The sequence below is a fragment of the Rattus rattus genome, chromosome 3, assembly GCF_011064425.1.
Source record: "Rattus rattus isolate New Zealand chromosome 3, Rrattus_CSIRO_v1, whole genome shotgun sequence".
NCBI lineage: Eukaryota > Metazoa > Chordata > Mammalia > Rodentia > Muridae > Rattus > Rattus rattus.
Window position 1 is genome coordinate 125,448,259 of NC_046156.1, and position 19,627 is coordinate 125,467,885.

At 47.4% G+C, this 19,627-nt stretch overlaps 1 protein-coding gene across 3 annotated transcripts in view; it reads right to left on the reverse strand.

The window, feature by feature from the left end:
• Positions 1 to 404: 404 nt before the first annotated feature.
• The window catches only part of Slc7a14 (solute carrier family 7 member 14), a 104,765-nt gene continuing 85,542 nt past the window's right edge, over positions 405 to 19,627 (reverse strand). For all 3 annotated transcript variants that reach the window (XM_032898571.1, XM_032898572.1, XM_032898573.1), the window contains 3 exons: positions 17,194 to 17,402; positions 14,332 to 15,209; positions 405 to 932 (listed from right to left, as the gene is read on the reverse strand). In XM_032898571.1, the coding sequence (XP_032754462.1) occupies positions 610 to 932; positions 14,332 to 15,209; positions 17,194 to 17,402 (1,410 nt within the window). In that variant the 3' untranslated portion in view covers positions 405 to 609. The remainder of the gene's footprint in view (positions 933 to 14,331; positions 15,210 to 17,193; positions 17,403 to 19,627) is intronic.

Below are 19,627 nucleotides of genomic sequence, written 5' to 3' on the forward strand. Positions count from 1 at the left end.
AATGTGTTCTCAGTGTCCTCTATCCTTTTTGGATCCTGAAATTATAGTCTGGAAACCGTAAGAACTTTGGTGAGTAATGAGAAGGCTGGGTCCCTTCCCTGGTTAGTTTAGGGGGAGGTGAGATGTAAGGACACAGTGTTGCTGACAGAGAAAGTCCTGGAACTGTCTGACCTACTGACCTAGGAGAGGAGCTCCCAGGGCTGCTCTGGGAGGGCTGACAACTGCTTTGCACCTCAGCCACCTTTATGACTCCTTGGGGAGGGGGGCTGTGTTCTCAGCCGGGGTGGAGGAAGCTTCCTCATCTTAGTAAGAAGCACAAAGACCCATCCTGCAAAGCGAACATTTGCTGCTGTCGGCTGGACGTCTCACTAACATAGGATTTCGTGGAGTCTTTTGATTTTGACTTTTTTTTTTTTTTTTAACAAGAGGGCTGGCTAAGGGCCCTGGGTAAAACCCTTCAACGGTATTCCCCTGAACAGCAGAAACAGCAAATGACAGGTTATGCCTGGGGATGGACCTTGGGGAAGGCTGGGTTTGTGAAATGAGAGTCGGAAGAAGTTTCCACCTTCTAGAACACAGGCTGATTTACCCTCTCTAGGCTCCTGCGCCTTACTCAGGAGAGCAATCTAACTCGTCATTCTCGATCAGGGCCTCCGAGTTCTGTTTGTGTTTGCTTTTGCTTTTTGCTTTGCTACTGGTCCGGCTGTTTGCCTTCGCATCTGACATCTGTTGGTAATAGAAGCCTTTGTCCTCAGCCGGCCCACCCCAGTCCTCCTGGCTCTCGCCCTCGGTGGCATAGGAGAACCCCTCCTCCACGGAAAAGGGGTCATCCACGTCGTAGCGCTGGTATGTGCTTTGGTGCAGGGCCTGTTCTCGGGCGCTGATTTCCAAGGTGCTGTTCCAGATACCGTACCCAAAGTAAATGAGCATACCTGTTGGGAGGGGAAAAGCACAATGAATAAGCAGTTGTTTTGGGGTCCCGGGAGTCACTGGGGAGGTCACACTTGACTAGAGCTGGCGTGATGTACATTCTCAGATCTACCACATTTTGAAAAGACTTGAATTAACCCCCTTTCCAGCCCCAGAGTCCACATAAAAGGCCCCTTACGGTGGTCCTCGCTAAAAATCCAAGCTCTGGGAGGTAGGATCAAGCAGATCGCTGGGGCCCATTGGCCAGTCACCCTAGCTAAACTCCTGAATCTCTGGTCCCAGTGAAAGACCGTGTCTCAAATCAACAACTCCTGAGGAAAGGCACCCAATGTTGACCTCTGGCTTCTGTATACACAGGTACAAACATAGGCCACCCACCAAGAGGCACAGCCTTCACAAAACTGGCAGATCTGGGTATGTCGGGGCATATCTACAATCCTAGCACTGGGGAGGCTGAGGGAGGAGGACGGGAATTCGAGGCGAGAGTGGTAAGACCCTGTCTCGGTAAAGGAAAGCAAGTCAACAACAAAGCCAGAGTAACGTTGAGGAATCACAGCCCAAATTTACAGCTTCCGTGGAGGGTTCTGAGGCAGTGCCTTTGCTCGTCCTAGAGGGTCAGGCTTTGACTGACAGTGAGAGATAGCTGCCTCTTTAGACAGGATCTGGCCTTTCAGTCACCTTAGCCCTCATCTCCCATCCTTACCTCCTCTCCCTGTCATTATTCTCACAGAGCTACATACCAGGGATCTGCATCTTCTGCCCTGGTTTGTACTTACAGATCAGTGAGTCCTGTGGGCATTAGAACAACAATGGCCCCAAGGCTCATAGATTTGAATGCTTAGTCACTGGGAAATGGCAACATTTGAAAATATTAGGAGACGCCTTATTGGAGGAAATGTGTCACTGGGGGAGGCTTTTGAGGTTTCGAAAGCTCGAGTCAGGCTCAGTGACACCCATTGTGCTGCCTTTGGATCTGGATGTGCAATCGTTCACTGATTGACTGTAGCGGATGGACTGGCTGGTCAGAGATTCAGAAAGAGCACGATTGGAAAGTTGGTGAGAAAGACAACATGTGGGGAAGAAGTTGTGGCGAGAGATCTGCAAATGGCTGAAGGATGTAAAGACTCTCCTGTCCCACGTAAATGCTTATCAAAACTTCAGCTGAGGAGGAGTTCAATAATCAAGTGGGTAGGATGACCAGCCTGTGGATGGTCAGCCTCTTTCCCCAGCCATCCCTGTCATTGCTCAATGGACCCGTGAACAAAGGGGCCATGGTGGCCGAGATGGGGGTTATGCATGGGCTCAACAATAAGGACTTCCGGTCACCAACGCTGACCCAACAGCACCTGCTGTTGAGTGCCAGATCTGCCACCAGCAGAGACCAACACTGAGCCTCAGGTACGGCACTGATCCCTGGGGTGACCAGCAGGACCCGGTGGCAGGTTGACTACTTTGGACCACTTTCTCTGTGGAAAGGACAGCACTGTTCTTACTACAGTAGATACTTACTCTGGTTACAGGTCTGCCTTTCCTGCATGTAATGCTTCTGCCCAAACCACCATAAAATCGGAACCATCTCAGAACATTTGTCCCCGGCCTCCATGTCAGGCCCTGGCACTTGCTCTGCCCTTAGCTATAGACATATGTGCTTTATCTTCGTGTTTCATACTCACCAATGGAATTTCTATTTCTGACCCCTAAGCTGTTTCTTTCTTCCGTGTGGACTTCCAGGCCGCCTAGTGGTACAAGCCACTGTTATGGCCCATGCAACATCTGTCATGTGATTATCTGCACTGGGTGCTTCTAGTGTATAGTCTTGGGCAAAAACTGGCCCTTAATGTGTGTTAACTGAATGAATCAGGATTCCTGATGAACACAGACTGGTGTACTGTCTCTGCGTTGACGTCATTCTAACCAAAGGAAACTCATCTCACTGGTAAAACAGCATTCACCTGGCTAATGTTCCTTTTCGATATTTTTTATTGGATGTTTTTATTTATATTTTTTATCCATTTCGATATTTTTGAAAAGCATATTAGCTTCCTTTTTAAATTCGAAATGCCCTTGAAATCCAGAGTTTGTAAAGGCAAGGTTTAGGAACCTATTATAAGAGTGTGGGACCTGGGTTTAAATCCAGTCTCCACCATTCTAACAGACATAACCTTGGACCTATGGTTTACCCTGTCGGCCCTCTATTCTGTAACTGTGAGAAGCAGGGCTTACGTGCTGAACAAGAGTACCTGCTTCTAAGCGTGAAGACCTAAGTTTACATCTCAGTGCGCGCGCGTGCATGCACACACACACACACACACACACACACACACACACACACACAGAGAGAGAGAGAGAGAGAGAGAGAGAGAGAGAGAGAGAGAGAGAGAGAGAGGTGTGCCATGCATGTGCCTGTGTGGTGAAAGTGGAGATGGGGACAGGAATGGGAGGATTGCTTGAGTTTCCGCTTACAGTTCAGCCAGAGACCCTGTCTTATGTGAATAAGGTAGAGGGAGATGGAGCAGGGCACGAGATGTACTCTGCTGGCCCCTAAATGTTCTTTAAGAGGTGTGAGCACGTGAACACACGTGTGCATATATCACACACACATTGAGCATACTTAACACACATACTCACGGAATACACACAAAAGAAACTCAAACAAAACCGACTCCTGTCCCTGTGAGTCAGAGTGATTAGTGGACAACCTGGGGTAAAATGGGGCCATGGCCTGGACACTGAGGCCCCGCATCCCTTGGCAGCAGCAGCAGCAGCAGCTCCTTTGTCTCCGCTGACCCTGGCCACCTGCTCAGCTGTTTGCTCAGAAGGCAAACCCAGCCAGCTTTCCCACTCTGGCCCTTGAGGACTTGTGCTCCATCTTGAATCTGAAGCCCGTCTCTTTAAGCTTGGATTTCTCCCCTCTTGTCTCAAATGACTTTCTCCCGGTCCCTTCCAGCCCCCCACCAGTCAGTGAAATCAACTTTGCAGAAGCCAAAGTAAGCAGAGATTTATGGTCCTAATTGGTAATAAAGCCTGGAGTTAATCGTTTGCAGATGTAGATATTTGGGCTCAAATAGCCTGATCTTTTTGGGTGGGGGTGGGGGGGGGGTGGGGGAGTCTTTATTGTCTGGGGGCGGAGTGGAGGAGGCTATCCAGGACCCTTATTACTGTGTGTGGAACCAGACCCCCATTCACACTAAAAGGCCAGTGTGTGTGTGCTTAGAGAATGCGGGCTTGAAGCCTGCCTGGGAACCGAGGATTGCGCGTGGCTAGGTGGGACCAGCAGCACAGCTCTTAGTTTCTCATTGTTACTCATTTCTCCTGAACATCCAGGCAGGTGCCCAGCTTTGCCCCTTACCCCTGCTTCACTAATCCTCTCCCCCTGCCCCCGACCCAGTTTATAGGTGATTCTTTTTCCTACGGAACTGAACATTTTTCCGTTTCCCTTGCTTCCATGTCTCTGCCCCTCCACGGATCAATGTGACTGTTACTGGGTGACATTTGTTCTGGCACACTTTCTCCCAGAGCGGGTTACGTGAGTGTCAGGTAGACTCCTGTTACAGGTCATGATGTAATTGCTCTAACATCACAGATAATTGAGCCAGAGATGACACCACAGGTGAAGAACGTAACCAATGACTTCATTTTACTGGAAAAGCAGAGGCTGCGGACGTTAGGGGCCATGCTTGGTTCTGCAGGGGGCGGAGTCAGCCTTCTCGGTGGGTAAGGTCTTTTCACACCCAGTCCTTCACACTTCCCTCCCTAAGCTGGCTGACGATACACTTACTGTAGTAAATATTCAGTAAGAGTTAGGTCTATGTGTTCTTTGGGAATGCCAGGCCTGGAAGGAACATGTATAATACAGACCAGCCACAGATATGCTAATGATTCTTTTCGTGTTTGCTGCGGCATCCCTTACAGTTACAAAGGCTCGCTATTCCTTGCCAATATACATTTCAAATATGTGTGTTGTGACGGGCATTGATTCAGGCTGCCTGGGTGCACAGAACCATCCAGCATCTTACATTCTGTCTGCATTTTTTTTTCTTTTGCTGGCCCTTGAGTCAATTCGGGAAGACTGGAGTGAAGTAGAGAGAGAAGGTGGGAGAAGAGGAAAAGTGGAGAGGACAAAGCACCAGAGGGAACAAGTGCAGAGGGTGAGGGAGGACTGCCATCTGTCACATAAACAAGGGCTTTGTGTGGAGGAGTAAACAGCGAGGCTGAAGGCCTGCTGTGTGCAAGCAGGGCTTTGTGTTTCGGCCTCTCTTCTCAGCTGCGTAGAGAAAGATGCACAAGGTAGTGTCTGCCACATCAGGAATTCTGAATCCCGAGTCACCTAAACTACCCTTCCTAAAGCACTGCACACCAGGTCTTCTGGTTACAGTCAGGTTAGAGTACTAGTCTCTCTAGGAACTTAAAATGCTATGTGTGTACTGGTGTGTGTGTGTGTGTGTGTGTGTGTGTGTGTGTGTGCACGTGCTTGAGAGAGAGAGAGAGAGAGAGAGAGAGGGAGGAGGGGGACAGAGAGACAGAGAGACACACATAGACAGTCGGACAGAGGCAGAGAAGGATGGACTGCATCTCATGGGCAGGGAACTGGGATACAGAAGAAAATAAGGCAGTAGGGACCGGAGAGATGGGTGAATTGGTTAAGTATTTGGTGCACAAACAGGAAGACCTAATTTGGATCTCTTGAGTCCGTGTAAGAAGCCAGTCCAGTGGCACATGCCTAGAACCCCAGAGCTAGAGAGATGGAGACAAGTGATCTCCGGGGTTTGCTGGCCAGTCTGGTTAGCTAAACTGGTGAGCTCTAGGTTCAAAGAGAGAGTCTGTATCAAACAAACAAACAAATAAATAATAAAAGTTAAGGTAAAAAATAATCAAGGAAGACGTGGCAGTCAACCTTTGCTCTTTACATACACCCCTCATGTGTACACACACAGACAGAGACAGAGACAGAGACATACAGACATAGACACGCACAGGCACACATACTCAGACATACAGACACACACAGAAATGTGCGCGCACACACGCAGACACACAGCAACCCTTCCAGATATCTCCTTGCCTGGGTTCTGTAGGTTTTGATTTCTCCTACAGCTTCCATTTTCCAGGAGAGATTCTGGAGAACACAGATGAGGTTGACATCTGTGGGAAGCAGTTTTGCGTTCTCGAACATCATTTTTTTAATTGTGGTACTAGGGGGTCGATTTAGAATTTTGAACATATTAGGCATGTGCTCCACCACTGAGTCACCTGCCCAGAGATTTCGAGCCTTCTGTTCTGAAGTATTTCAAGAATATACAGAAATGCAAAGAATACCACCATATTATTCATCCAGCTCCCCTCCCTCCCTCCTAGATTACACTGAAACAAATCCCCCCCTGCCCTAGGCAGTTTGTAAATATTTCAATATTCATTGTAGGATAGTACTATTTTAACATATTAACTGACATGCAACAGTGTTCAACATTCCTCACATTACTACTCACACAACACACCTTCCCCGCCATATGAGATCACCCTCTTACTCCGATGACAGCTTTGTTGTGAGTGGTTTGGGGACAGTTTTACTTGGGACTGTCACCAGGCTTGTATCATATTCTTTAGTAAAAATTCATAGATGGGGAAACTTTTCCCCTTGAGGGTTGGATTGGCTATTAGCATACGCCAGAAGTAGAACCAAGCTTAAAATCAAAATGGCCGTACAAATGGAGATCTTTGCTGACTCTACATCAGACGGGATTAGTATCGGATACATACAGATGTACAGAAGGAAACACCCAAACCGCCAAATAATTCAGTCAGTAAATGTACCAATGAATTGACTAGACAGTTTTCAAAAGAAGAAACAGGAGTAGCTAAGAAAGACTTGAAAAAGTGTCCAATATCCTTAGCCAGCTTGGAAGCACACTGCCTTGAGGTTTTCATTTTATCCCAGTCAGAATGACCATCAGTAAGAAAATAAATGACAGGGAGGGAGGGGGAAGGGGAGACGTTGTGTGTGTTGGGGGAGTGCTGGAGAGATGGCTCAGCAGTTAAGGGCACTGCTTTTCCAGATGACCTAGGTCCAAATCCCAGCACCTACATGGCGGCTCAGAGCTGTCTTTAACTCCAGTTCCAGGGGATGTGGCAACTCACATACACAAACATGCAAGTAAAACGCCAATGCACAGAAAATAAAACAAACAGGCAAAGAAATAGATGACGACAGATACTGGTGGGGGAAGGGGAGTCCCTGGTCATTGTTAGTAGAAATGTGTGTGCAGCCAGTGTGGAGGTCAGCCTGCAGGTTCCTCAGAAACGGAACATACAATTACCACACAACCCAACTACACCAGTGTGAGTACTTAGCCCAAGGGTTCCAAGTAAATACACCGCAGAGACACAGGAGAGTCTGTGTTTAGAGCAGTACCAATCGCAGTAGCCAGGGCATAGACCATCTAGAGACGTCCACCCAGGAACAAACAGATAAAGAAGATGTGGCACACTTTTTTTTTTTTATGAGAGTAAAAATATGAAACCATGACATTTGTAAGAAACGGAATACAACTGGAAATTATTATATTCATTGAATAAGAGCCAGCCTAGAAGGTAATGTGTTTTCTCTCATATGCATAACCCCGATTTAAAGTTTTATATGCATGTTTATGGAATAAGGTTGCTAGTTAATGAATGTGATATTTTACTTTACTTGACTATTTGATTCTGCTGCTTCTTATGCGCTTTAAATTACTGATTTCCTATTGCGTGTGTTCTATCTATCATCAATTACCTAATGGCAGGTGCGATTGACCTCAGAAGGGAGAAAGTGCTTGTGTGGTAACAGGGTCCTGGAGGCTCTGCTGCTAAGCTGGAGATGTCTCAGGTAGGTGGAGATGTCTCAGCGGGGTGTCCGATGTGGCTAGGACAGACAGTGGTCAATAGAAAGCACGGGAGCCTATTGGCAGTTCAACAATAGGTGCGAGGTGCACACTAGTCCCTAGCAAGGTAATGGCCGCGTGTCCTCTGACAGCATCAGCGGAGGAAAATATTTAAAGGGAAGCTCTGGCTTGTTTTCCAGATGAAGTTGCCTGGTGGAGAACGTGCCTGGGGGAGGTCAGGCTAGACAAGATGAAGACTCATACCCTGCCACCCCCGCAAATGAATGGACTTTCCTTATGCAATAAATACTTTGTGATCTTAAAGCTCTTCGTAAATATTCACTGTATCAGATACCAGTCCAGAGAAGTTAACTACACAGCAAATGAAGCATTGGAACAGCCCCGGAGCTCACTGCTCCTGCTAGAAGATGAGGGGCTGTCCCCGCCCCACCTCGGAATCTCCAGGGTAGGGACTCTGTTGAACTTGCCTTCAGATGCTAGGGTGCCCATGCACCAGCTAACTAAACACTTAGCAGTTTATGTGGCTCCACCCTGGGCAAACTAATCACATGACTCCAAAGCTTCAAGTGAAAGGCCTGGGTGGGATACTGGGGAGGCACCCTACATCCTACCGAGGCAAAGCTGCAAGGAAATTCAAGCCTGAAAAGAGACCGGGGGTGGAAGGTGGGGGTGGGAGATAAACAGTAAGAGCAGACTGTCAACTCCGCAGGCACAACTCAGCTCCAACTTTGGGTCTCTGATCTCTCCCAAGGGAGCGCCTGGTCCGCTGTAGCTCTGTGCTTGGGCTGAAAGAAGGTGGGTCACCTGACCCCAGGCTGGGTGGAGCAACCTCTTCCTGGGGTGCGCTTTCCAGCAGGAAGCCCTGCCCGCAGCAGATAGCAGAGGCACTCCGTTATGCCCAAAGGGCTTTTTATTTTGACTGCTCCCGGATCAGATTTCCAAAACAGACCTTTGCGGCGCAGGAGCAGGAGATTTGTCCGCTAAGAGAAGGTGTACGCCCCACCCACCCAATCCCCACCAACTCCTATCCTTCCCGATTATTTTTTTACATACCACCATGAGCCCTGCCGATTGCAATAACAGTGAGGTTTGTTTAATGTGGTGCGACCAGGAGGAGCAGGCTGGATGGGAGGGGCTCTATCTCTGGCCCTGCGGTTGGTCTAATGTGAAGTCAGTGTCTCATCTGTAAGACAGGGGACCCTGTCTTCATCTGAGCCGTGTGACGGCTGATGACTGAGTGAGAAATCCAATGTTATGAATTAGTAGTCTCGCAGCGCACAGAGACTGAAGAAAAATGTGTCCGCTGCCCACTGAAGAAGACCTGTAAAAGAATATTCACCGCAGCCCAACTTGTCGCGAGCAAATGGAAACAACTTAAAAAGTGACCAGAGTGGAGCCCGCATTGTAGCGTGGAAGCCTAGTCAGCAACCACAATATGACAGTATGAGTCACAGTGTGGGTGGATCTCACCAGCAGTGTTGGGGAACAGAAGCCAAAGGCTTGGAGTTAGTACCATGCGTACCCATGTACTTGCTCCAGGGCCTCCACCTCTTCCACAGTTCACTCTCCTTACATTCTTTTGCCTGGGTCTGGAGGCAGAGCCCCTTGGTTCCCTTGGCCCTTCTTTCTATGCTTGCCTGTGTCCAGAGCTCTGCCCTCTCTGTAGATGGAGGGCCTTAGGCCAGCTTTCTCTGCATAGGATCTCCTTTTAAGCATCCCCCATCTCTGTGGCTTTCCTGTGAGGCCTACATGACTTGTTCTTCACTCTCCTGAGCATGACTGATATTGAATAGCTCATTGTTTTCTCCTCTCCCACCAGAAAATATGTCAGCCTGATTGATTATGGACATACTATCAAGAATTTGGGTAGCCCAGCACCCTTCCTCCCACCTGGGGACCAGGGACTAGGTTCACTTGGGAGAATGCTTGCTTGCCTACCAAGCACAAAACCCCACAAAACCCCACGTTTGCTCACTAATAATGCATGACCCAACAACTGTGGGACATCACGCTTGTAATCCTAGATCTAAGGAGGTGGGGAGAGGCGGGTCTGGAGTTCAAGGTTATTCTGGTGCTACATAGAGAATTTGAGGCCAGTCTTGGATATAAAAGACATTGCCTCAATGAACAAACAAACAAACAGGAGGAAGAAAAGAACATTTATATCCTGGCATAAAACACATTGTCCAAATCCCTAGTCCTGTTTTCTAATTGTAAAGACAATATCATCTTCCTCAGAAGGATTGAATAAATTATAAATAAAAACATGGCTGTTCTCATGGGAAAGGTACCGTGAGCTAGGCTACCTGATAATGAATTCTTTCTAGGAGCCTAGGGGACGGGGGATAGGCCTGAAAGAGACCCAGGAGCATTCCACTTTGTCATGCTCCCACCCTAGTATGTCACGGTTCCCAAGATGGTGTTTGACCCCTGGAGATGCTCTACCAGCCTGCATCCACTCAGAGGAAAGACGCTGAGCCCCGCTTTGGGCTCACTTCATTGGGATTAATACACACTTACTGTTTGTATCATTTCTCTTGTCTAATGGAAAGGGAGTGCCGGGAAATCTTGTCAGGGCTCGGTGAGTTATGTTCTTTTGAAGGTCAAAGCTCACAAAACACTGTTACAAATCCTCTGATTAAGATTCACTTCGAGAAGGCTAGATAACAGAGCACGTCTCAAAACACCATCATCCCCTTATGACTCAGCTGTTAACCAGGGAAATTTTGTCAAGAAGCAATTGATTTCATAAGAAGCTTCATTTAAAAATATCTCTACTGTTCTTCCCAGGAAAGTTGCAGTGTGCATAAGGCTGAAGAAACAGCCCGGGTCTGGGAGCCTCATCAATCCAGAGGAGGGATATTTATTGTAATTGTGTAAGATCATTAAGTATTTTTATAATCCAATTTGGGGCTACAGGAAAGCTATACTTATATAGGAAAAATCTTGTTTTTGCAAAACAGATTTTGTAACTAGATTACCTTCCCTGCTTGCCTTCTCTCCATAACAGCTCTCAAATTTGAGCATGAATTAGAATCATCTAGAAGGTTAAGTCTTATGTTGCATCCCAGCTAGCCCACCTTTGATATTAGCACCACTGGTTTGAGGTGACATTTCGGGAAGTATTGATTCAGAAGACTGTAGATTTTTGAAAACCCGGCTGCACATTAAAAATTTCCTAGCTGAGCTCTAAAATCCTACTCCATGCTTGACGACGCTCGGGGTGTTTTTCTCTGCTTGATAACAAGCAAGTCGGCTGGAGCTGGGGATGGTTCCCATTGTGTGCTGCTGTGTGAGCCAGCCTGCCCAGGTCGGTGGACAATGAGTGACTCAGAGCTCTGGAGATAAATGTTTCTTAGTACTTTCTCCATCGTTTTCTCATGGCTGAATAAACCAAAGCGTTGCAAAGTTATACAAATTTTCTAAATTTATAAGTCAAGGTTAGAACAAGGGCTTCGATTTGAACCTGGCCCTGCTCGGTGCCAAAGGGGCCATTTGGTGCCATGGGAACCAGGGATGTGATATAGAATCCTCCGTTATAAGTCTGTGAGACTCTGTGCAAAAAGGAAAATGCTTGCCTGGTAATTTCCTGTTCAGAAATTACTCGGAATTCAAGACAGCAGTAGCAGCAGACTCTTAACCCAGGCCCAGGACCCTGCACATAGGGTATGACCAGGAATTCAGGGCCAATGTCAGGTTTTAGCTCCACCAAACATTCAGATCAAATAAGAAAATGTGTTCAGAGGTACGTGGTGAGGTGATTTGAACCCTAGAACTGAAGCGTGGGTATTCTGGATTCAAGAACCCGCTCTGCCACTAACTTCGGTTATCTGACCTTTTGGAGTGTTAGTTTAATCTTACGTAAAATGAGCGGGACAGAGGTGGTGACAGGTGGTGTAATTACCATAGTGGCCATGGTAGGGGACTCTAATAAGAAGCTCATGGTTTGTTTGTGGTGCTAGGGGTCAAATCCAGATTTTTGTTCTTACCAGGCAAACACTTTACTACCAAGCCCTGTCCTGGCCCTGATAAGGGACTCTGAACTTGTTTCGCCCCATCCCCAGAGTGCTAGCCTTAGGTCTGTAGAGTTTGGCTGTGGGCCCTTAAACAGAAGCTACTGTTTCTTTATCTGTACAATGGAGATTGCCATGAGATTTTAAACAGTGAGGCAAGTCCCTCACAATAACTTGTAAATAGCGCTGTATTTTTAATTACTCCTAGGAGACAAAGGGTTTGTGTATATGTATCAATGATCTTTTCTTTACTGTTTCACTTTTTAAATAAAAAAAAATTATAGCAGTGTTCTCTGCCTTCCTAACGCAGTGACCCTTTAATAGAGTTCCTCACGTTGTGGCGACCTCCAACCATAAAGTTATTTCATTGTGACTTCATAACTGAAATTTTGTCAGGATTATGAATTGTGATGTTAATATCTGATATGCAGGATATTTGGTATGTGACCCCAAAAGGGTTATGACTCACAGACTGAGAACCACTGACCTCTAGTGTCTTCCTAGGCATAAGCATTTGTGAAATCACAGGAAGTTTTTTTTTTTTTTTTTTTTTTTTTTTACAGGGAAAAGTAGACTTATTAAATGTTCTAGAAAGCTCATGTAAATGGTCTCTAAAACTATGGGGTGGGCACCTGGCTGTAGGCCATCCTGTTCTGGATGCAGAGGCCCCCTCCAGCTGCCTGTTCAGTGAGCCTGTGAACATGGATTAAGATCTGTTTTCATTCACTTGACAGTCACACAACTAAAATCTTTCTACCTACTTCAGTCACTTCTGCCTAGAGCAGCCCTCCCATTGGCTAGCTACAGTGCAGACACGTGTGAAGAGAGATGAGAAGATGTTAATAAAGCAAACAGACGGAGAAAATATCAATGAGCCAGAGGGGAGTCCTCTCGAGAACACCCACTGAAACTTAATAGAGGACTAAATAGAGAGGGAAAAGTTGGGACAAAATGCTCTGAGAAGACACAATGTAGCCTGGAGAGTTAGACTCTTGGAAAAACTTGCCGTTTCTTTTGGTTGCTGTTTTTCCTACTTCCATCTCATTAAATCGTTCCTTCAGGCCCCACTCACATCTTCCCTTAGGCCCCAACCATATCTTCCCTTCAGATCCTACCCACATCTTCCCTTCGGGCCCACCCACTTCTTTCCTTCATGCCCCACCCACTTCTTAAGGTCCCACCCACTTCTTTCCTTTAGGTCCCACCCACATCTTCCCTTAGGTTCCACCCACATTTTCCCTTCAAGTCCCATCCCCTTCTTCCCTTTAGGCCCTACCCACTTCTTTCCTTCAGGCCCCACCCACATCTTCCCTTCAGGCCCCACCCACATTCTATTCTTTCCAAGTGCTTTTCTGGCAACTCTCATTTTTCTCTCCTCTGAGAAGTACGTCATTATCATTTAAGAGGTATTTCTTGAGCACGTTCCACAGGTACTTTGCTCTAGACACACACTGGCCTCAAGTAGTGGACAGGCTGCCAACCAATGTGAATGCTTACTTTAACCTGACCAGCTGATCCACGGCTATTTCTCTTGCTTTATTAATCAGGGAATGCTTAGTGTATAACTCTCCTGCTCTGCAAAGCTCCTTCGCTAAATATTTGGGGAACCCTCAGGGCTACCAAGGACAGGCGCGGTGAAAAAACGAACTTTAAAATGTGCTTAGATACCCCTCTCAAGTTATCATTGATCCACCCCCAGCCACCTCATCAACGGTCAGACTGAATCAATACAGAGCAAAAGTATAGTACAAACGGACCACAAAGTCCCATTAGATGTCTTGGGAAGGCATGGGGCTCTTGAAGTCGGTGAAAGTGAGTTTTGAGAATAGCATGCATTTGCATCAGAAGATGGCAGAGGCTCTAACAGAGTCAGGCCCCTCATTAATGGCAGACAGAGGTCGGCAAGCATGGGCGCATGATGGACACCTTCTGTTGGCATTTGACAGGGCAACATAAGGACCTTGGGGGACAAAAGCCACTGTGAACTGACAGATGTAAAATGGTGCCGTGATAAAAGCTGTGTTGGAAAAATAATGCCCCAATCCACACTTTGTTTACTTAAAAAATTAGACCGTGATTGACCTTTACGTTTAATTTGGTCATATTAAGATCAGTGAACCCTTTTATAATTTACCAGAATTTTTAGTTTCTAAGATAGAAGTCCAGCCAACCATCCCCCACATCCTACTATATCTCCCTCTACTAATGTTATGCCTTTAAGAAATGGGTATTCGTTTTGAGCAAACCTTTTCTGGCACTAATTATTCTCACACGCTGACACGCAATATCAGTGACTGGATATTAATGAAGTAATGGATTGATAGGCATCGTTCTTCCAAGAGCGTATCAGGCAGAACAGGGGTCACTGGCTTTATTGACCAATGAAGAAAGCGTGGGTCTGTAGAACCAGCCCGATGGAGGCGTCTTATCCAGTTAGGGCATAATGTTGGGATAAGCCTGCTCAAGACCTTAAAAGGGGAACGCCCAAGGCTCCAGAGGACATTGCTTACCCACAAAGCACCAGACCGCAAACCGGATCCATGTGATGGTGGAGAGCTTTAGCATGAGATAGATATTCACCAGCATGGCAAAGGCAGGCACAAAGGGGAGGCAAGGGGCCATGTACGGCAGCTTCTTGGGGTTCTCTGGCTGCTGCAGGATGACGAACACCAGCACGGTGATGAGCAGCAGCATCAGAACAACCAGAAGGATGGCCCACCAGCTCTGGCCTGAGATGTACTCGGAGCCAAAGATGACGAAGGAGCAGAAGATGAACATGAGGATGAACAGCAGGAGCACGCAGATGGTCACCGTGTGCCCGGTCGCTGCCGTGGGCCGGTCCATTTTGCCTGGAAGCCCTAGCCGGATTCTCATCGTGTAGTAACGGGGTCCGATCAGCTTCTTCAACTTGATGAGATAGATGTTTTCTGATTCATCGGCTTCTATGCCGGTGGTCATGTCCACGGTGCCATAGTTGGGGTGGTTGACGTTGTAGGCGGACTTATCCGATTTCCCTATGAGCATCTCATTGTCTCCCAAGGACGGCAGGTTCTTGGCTCCACAGGTGTTGGTAGCTGGGCTGGCAAACTCCTCCCCTTCACTCACGGGAGAACAAGTTTCCTTCTCGCAGTCAGCCAGGATGCCTTCCTTCTTCTTGGTGTGCTCCTCAGACAGGAACTTGACAAAACCATCGATGTCGCTCTCAGGCTGATAACGAAGAAGCAGGACACAGACAGAGACCAGGGTGTAGGCGAGGAGCGTGCCGATGGACATCATCTCTATCAGGTCCCTCAGGCTCACCAGCAGGGAGAGGAGAGCCGCCAGGAATCCTGACACGATGCAAGCTACCACTGGCGTCTCTGTGTAGGAGCTCACATGAGCCAGGAACCTGAGGGGAGGTGCAGGCACAGGGTTAAGGGTCATAGCATCTGTGGTGACTGATTCTAACATATCAGTATGTTAGAACTGCAACGTCAACAGCTTGCCGAGGTTAGCTCCTCCTGGCCCTGCCCTTCCGATTCATTTCTGTTTTTACCTCTGCCTGCTACACCATTCTCAAAGTTTAGATCAGGGGATATCACTAAAGAATTCACTTTACAGGATTAGGTGCATCCACTCCCACTGAGGCCAGAGAAGGCAGAACGTTGCTACATATGTTCTGGGGGCCTCAGACCAGCCTGTGTATGCTCTTTGGTTGGGATGTAAATAAATAAAATAATTAATTTAAAAAAGAATTCAATTTAGTTTCATGATTTGAAGCCATTTTTCTTTTGAAGCTGAAGGTCCTATTCAGTATGTGACAAGAAGGGATGATCGAATCTAGGAGGTATGTCAGAAATCTACATGGAAGCCCGCCGAAGCGGGGAAGATCGTCAATCTGAAGTATTCCCGATGCATGCTGGGAATGAGTATTCTCACAAGCCCTACGGCAACAGAATCTTTGAAGGTGATACTTTAAAAGACACCCGACTTTCCAAACCTGAGGGACAAGGCCTTGCAAGCAAAGGTACAGAGGTGGAGTTGATAAAATAAGAAGCTCATAGACACAGGTTCAAGTCCAGCTGAAGATGTGGTCAGCCAAGGTGACTGAAATATGGGTCCCCCGGCAGCTGATCGGTGTGCCCTAAGGAAGTTCTCCTGCCCTCCTCCCTCTTCTTCCGGCCCCGCCCCCTCCATTCCTCTCCTGCCCGCCTCTCTCTTCTTCTGGCCCCGCCCTCTCCATTCCCCCCCATTTCTCTTATGAATCTCATAGCACTGTGCACTAGGCCCACAACATCTTTCCTCTTAGGGTTTTTTGTTTGTTTTTTAATGGCAGGAAAAACCTTATGGCTGTGTGAATTTGTCACCCCATCACCAATATCATCTCAGTCCCTTTCTTGATCACCACAAACGCAGCTCCTCTGGGGTGAGTAGAGGAAATGGAGCAGGAAGTGACAGCTAGTGGCAGAAATAAAGCTTGGAACCTGCTCTCTTGCCATTGCTGGGAGCTACTTGGCCTCCCATGATAAACACTGGGAATCAAGAATAGGGGCATGTCCTGTTTTGTCCGTGGAAAATGGACCAATTCATGGCTACCCAAAGGCTGGCACTTCAAAAGTGTTGCTACTGTCAAACGTCTGAGCATCAGGGCTGGAGGGATAGCTCAGTGGTTAAGAGCATGGGCTGTTCTAGAGGAACTGGGTTCAATTCCCGGCACCCAAAAGGCAGCTCACAACCATCTTTAACTCCAGTTTTAGGGGATCTGACACCTTATGGCCTTCAGAAGCCAGATACATGTGTGGTGTATAGAGACATGCTGGCCAAACACTCAGACAATTAGAAGTCTGAGTTTCAGAGCCAGACATGTTAATTTCTGGTAGAATCATCTGCAAGGCAGAGTGACTGCAGGAAACAAAGGGGCCACAGCAAACAGAGCACCCAGCTACCAGTGTTTACAACTGTTCCTCAGATAGCAGTTTTCATTACAACGACCATCTTCTCATCAGAGGATCTTATCTCCTCTCTGATTGTTAAATGTTTTCAGCTTCTAGGGAGCTATGCCGAGAGAAGCCAGATCAGAGTCAGGCCTAAGATTTCTCTGGGATGGGCTCTTTCTTCTGAAAGTACCCTTACTTTCCATGTAGTATTGTGGACCAATAGTCCACACGAGGGAAATACCCCCATAAGAGGAGGGAGAAGGACACATGTCAGTTGGTTCTGGACTGAGGGACCCAGGGTCAAGTGAGCGTCTGTTTCAGTGTGAGCTTTTAAGTCTAGACTTTGGCAAGGTTCTGAGTCTTTACGGAAGGCGGTCACCAAGACGGCTATCAGCAGTCGACGGCCCTCCTAGATAGGAGCAGCAGAGTAGAATACATTTCCTGAGGACCCCTTACCTGAAAAGCAGCCCATCACCGGCCATGGCATAAATGACCCTGGGCATGGGGAAGAGGGAACCCAGCAAGCTGACGGTCAGTCCTGCCACTGACCCAATGGCCACTACAAACTTGGCAGCATAGAAGCCATGGGCCACAAACATCTCCATGAGCGGGGACTCCGTGTCAATGGCATAATAGGGCACCATCAGAGTTAAGATCATGCTCACCTGTGAAAACAGAAGAGACAGGCTGGAGGCAGACGAGACTGTCAGTGTGGACAGGGGACCCTGGCCTGGAGACAGGCTTTTATGGTAGTTTGGATCTGTCATTAACTGGCCATGTGGCTTTATTTTAATACATATGATTTCCATGTTTTATGTCTTGTCTGTCTGTCTGTCTATCTATCTATCATCTATCTATCTATCTATCTATCTATCTATCTATCTATCTATCTGTCTGTCTGTCTATGTATATCCATCATCTATCTATCTATCTATCTATCTGTCTGTCTGTCTGTCTGTCTGTCTGTCTGTCTGTCTATGTACATCCATCATCTATCTATCTATCTATCTATCTATCTATCTATCTATCTATCTATCATCTATCTATCTATCTGTGTTTTTGAATGTGTGTGCATGTGCCTGTGTGCACGCGTGTGCATATACACATGCTTGCATGCAATGGTGCATGAGTGGAGGCTGAAGGACATCTTAGGGTAGCTCAGTTCTCTTCTTTCATGTGGATTGTCTCAGGTTGTGTGTGTGGCAGCCAGCACCTTTATCTACTGGGCTATCTCACCAGCCCAAGGACAAGACCTTCCCTTCTTTTATTCTTTTGGGATCCTCCCGATTCTTACCTGTGCAACCCCAGCTGAGCATTCCCAGCCTGAGAACTCCAAACCCTGAAAGTATTTTGGACCTCCACAGACAATGAGCTGACAGAGCCACATTAAGGACTGACATTTTCATTTCTTCTGCCTGGTTTAGTGCTGAGGGTCATGAATGCCAACAATGAACTGTGGCATCAGGAGGGAGCCAATCGTACTCTGTGAAGCCACCGTGTCTCTACTTAATCAAGATACACTTGTCTGGGGACTCGACTAGGGGTCCTGCGTTCCATTCTATGTCAAAGGTCTGTTATAAAATGGTTTCTTTAGCATTGGCCCTAAACAATGGATCCAGCAGTCACATGTGCCTCTCCTTGGAATATAAAGAACAACCCTGACACGAAGAAAGGGAATTGAGAGCCAGAAATGGGGCGGGTAGGTCCCATGTAGACCACTCCTTTTCCTGGTTGTCAGGACCCAAGGTGCAGCCCAAGTTGGAAACCCACAGACCACCAGGGAAGATTATGCCATGACAGCCCAGCAGCTTGCTAGCAGAATAGCTGTTTACTGACCAGGACAAGACCAACTGGTCCCCAAGGCATGGCTGAAGCTGGTGTAGTCCGAAAGACAGTGGTCCTCGGGGATGGACTACTTGCCTTTGAGGATGCAGTAGAGTGGTTGGAAGAGTGTGGTTGATTCTCAAGGCAACTCTCAGAGTCTCTGGCCACACAGGTCCGTAGGGGCTAAGCTGCCAGATTGGTAGATGCAAGAAAAGTGCCCTGTAATCTCTGAAGGGCCATTTAAGGAAGGAACCATGACGGTAGGAGTCACTGTGTGTGCGTGATGCCAAGGTCCTCTTCTCTGGGAAGTCGGGAAGAGGGAGGGGTGGGATGGTGAGAATGTGGAGCGAGACGGCAGGGCAGAGGAGATCCATCGCTCCTGCCCTGACTCCTCTCCCACTATGCAGGGACAATCAGGGTCTGAATAATACAAAGCCACTCGACTGTGTGTGCATAGAGGGGTATAATAATTGGCCCATTGATAAACTGTCTGGGTGGGCAACTGAATTGCTATCAATAGACAACTCTGTTTTGCATCTTTCCTTGTTATCCGGCTTAAACATGATTTTTTTTTTCCCCCAGGGGTCAGGTAATGAGGGATTGGCAGGGCTGACAGGCTCAACCCACATCCTGACTCCTTCTAATCGTAATGACTTTTAGCTTATTAGACGTATATATTTCTTCAGATTAGCATGTAGAATCTCTGGGGGTGATGCCCAGCAAACTATACTTTAAAGCCAACCTATGAATGCTGTATTTCCCCTGGTTCTGGTGACCCAAATAGATAGGCTTCAGGACCTGGGGGTGTTTGTATCCTGATGACTGGTCAGATGGCCATAGGAACTGAGAAGATGTCGGGTGAGGCTAATAACTTCTTTAATAGAAATTCTGCCACGGGGACTGAGAAGTGAAACATTAGAAGTATGTGTGGGGGTGTGCTTGTGGGTCCTGAGGCTAGAGGCTTCGTTTTGAGGGAAACCCCAAGGCTGAGTTTGAGCTGGTGTCAGAAGGCTGAGCTGAAAAGAACTGCACTTCTCTCCAGATCTCAGGGCAAGAGTGTTTCCCA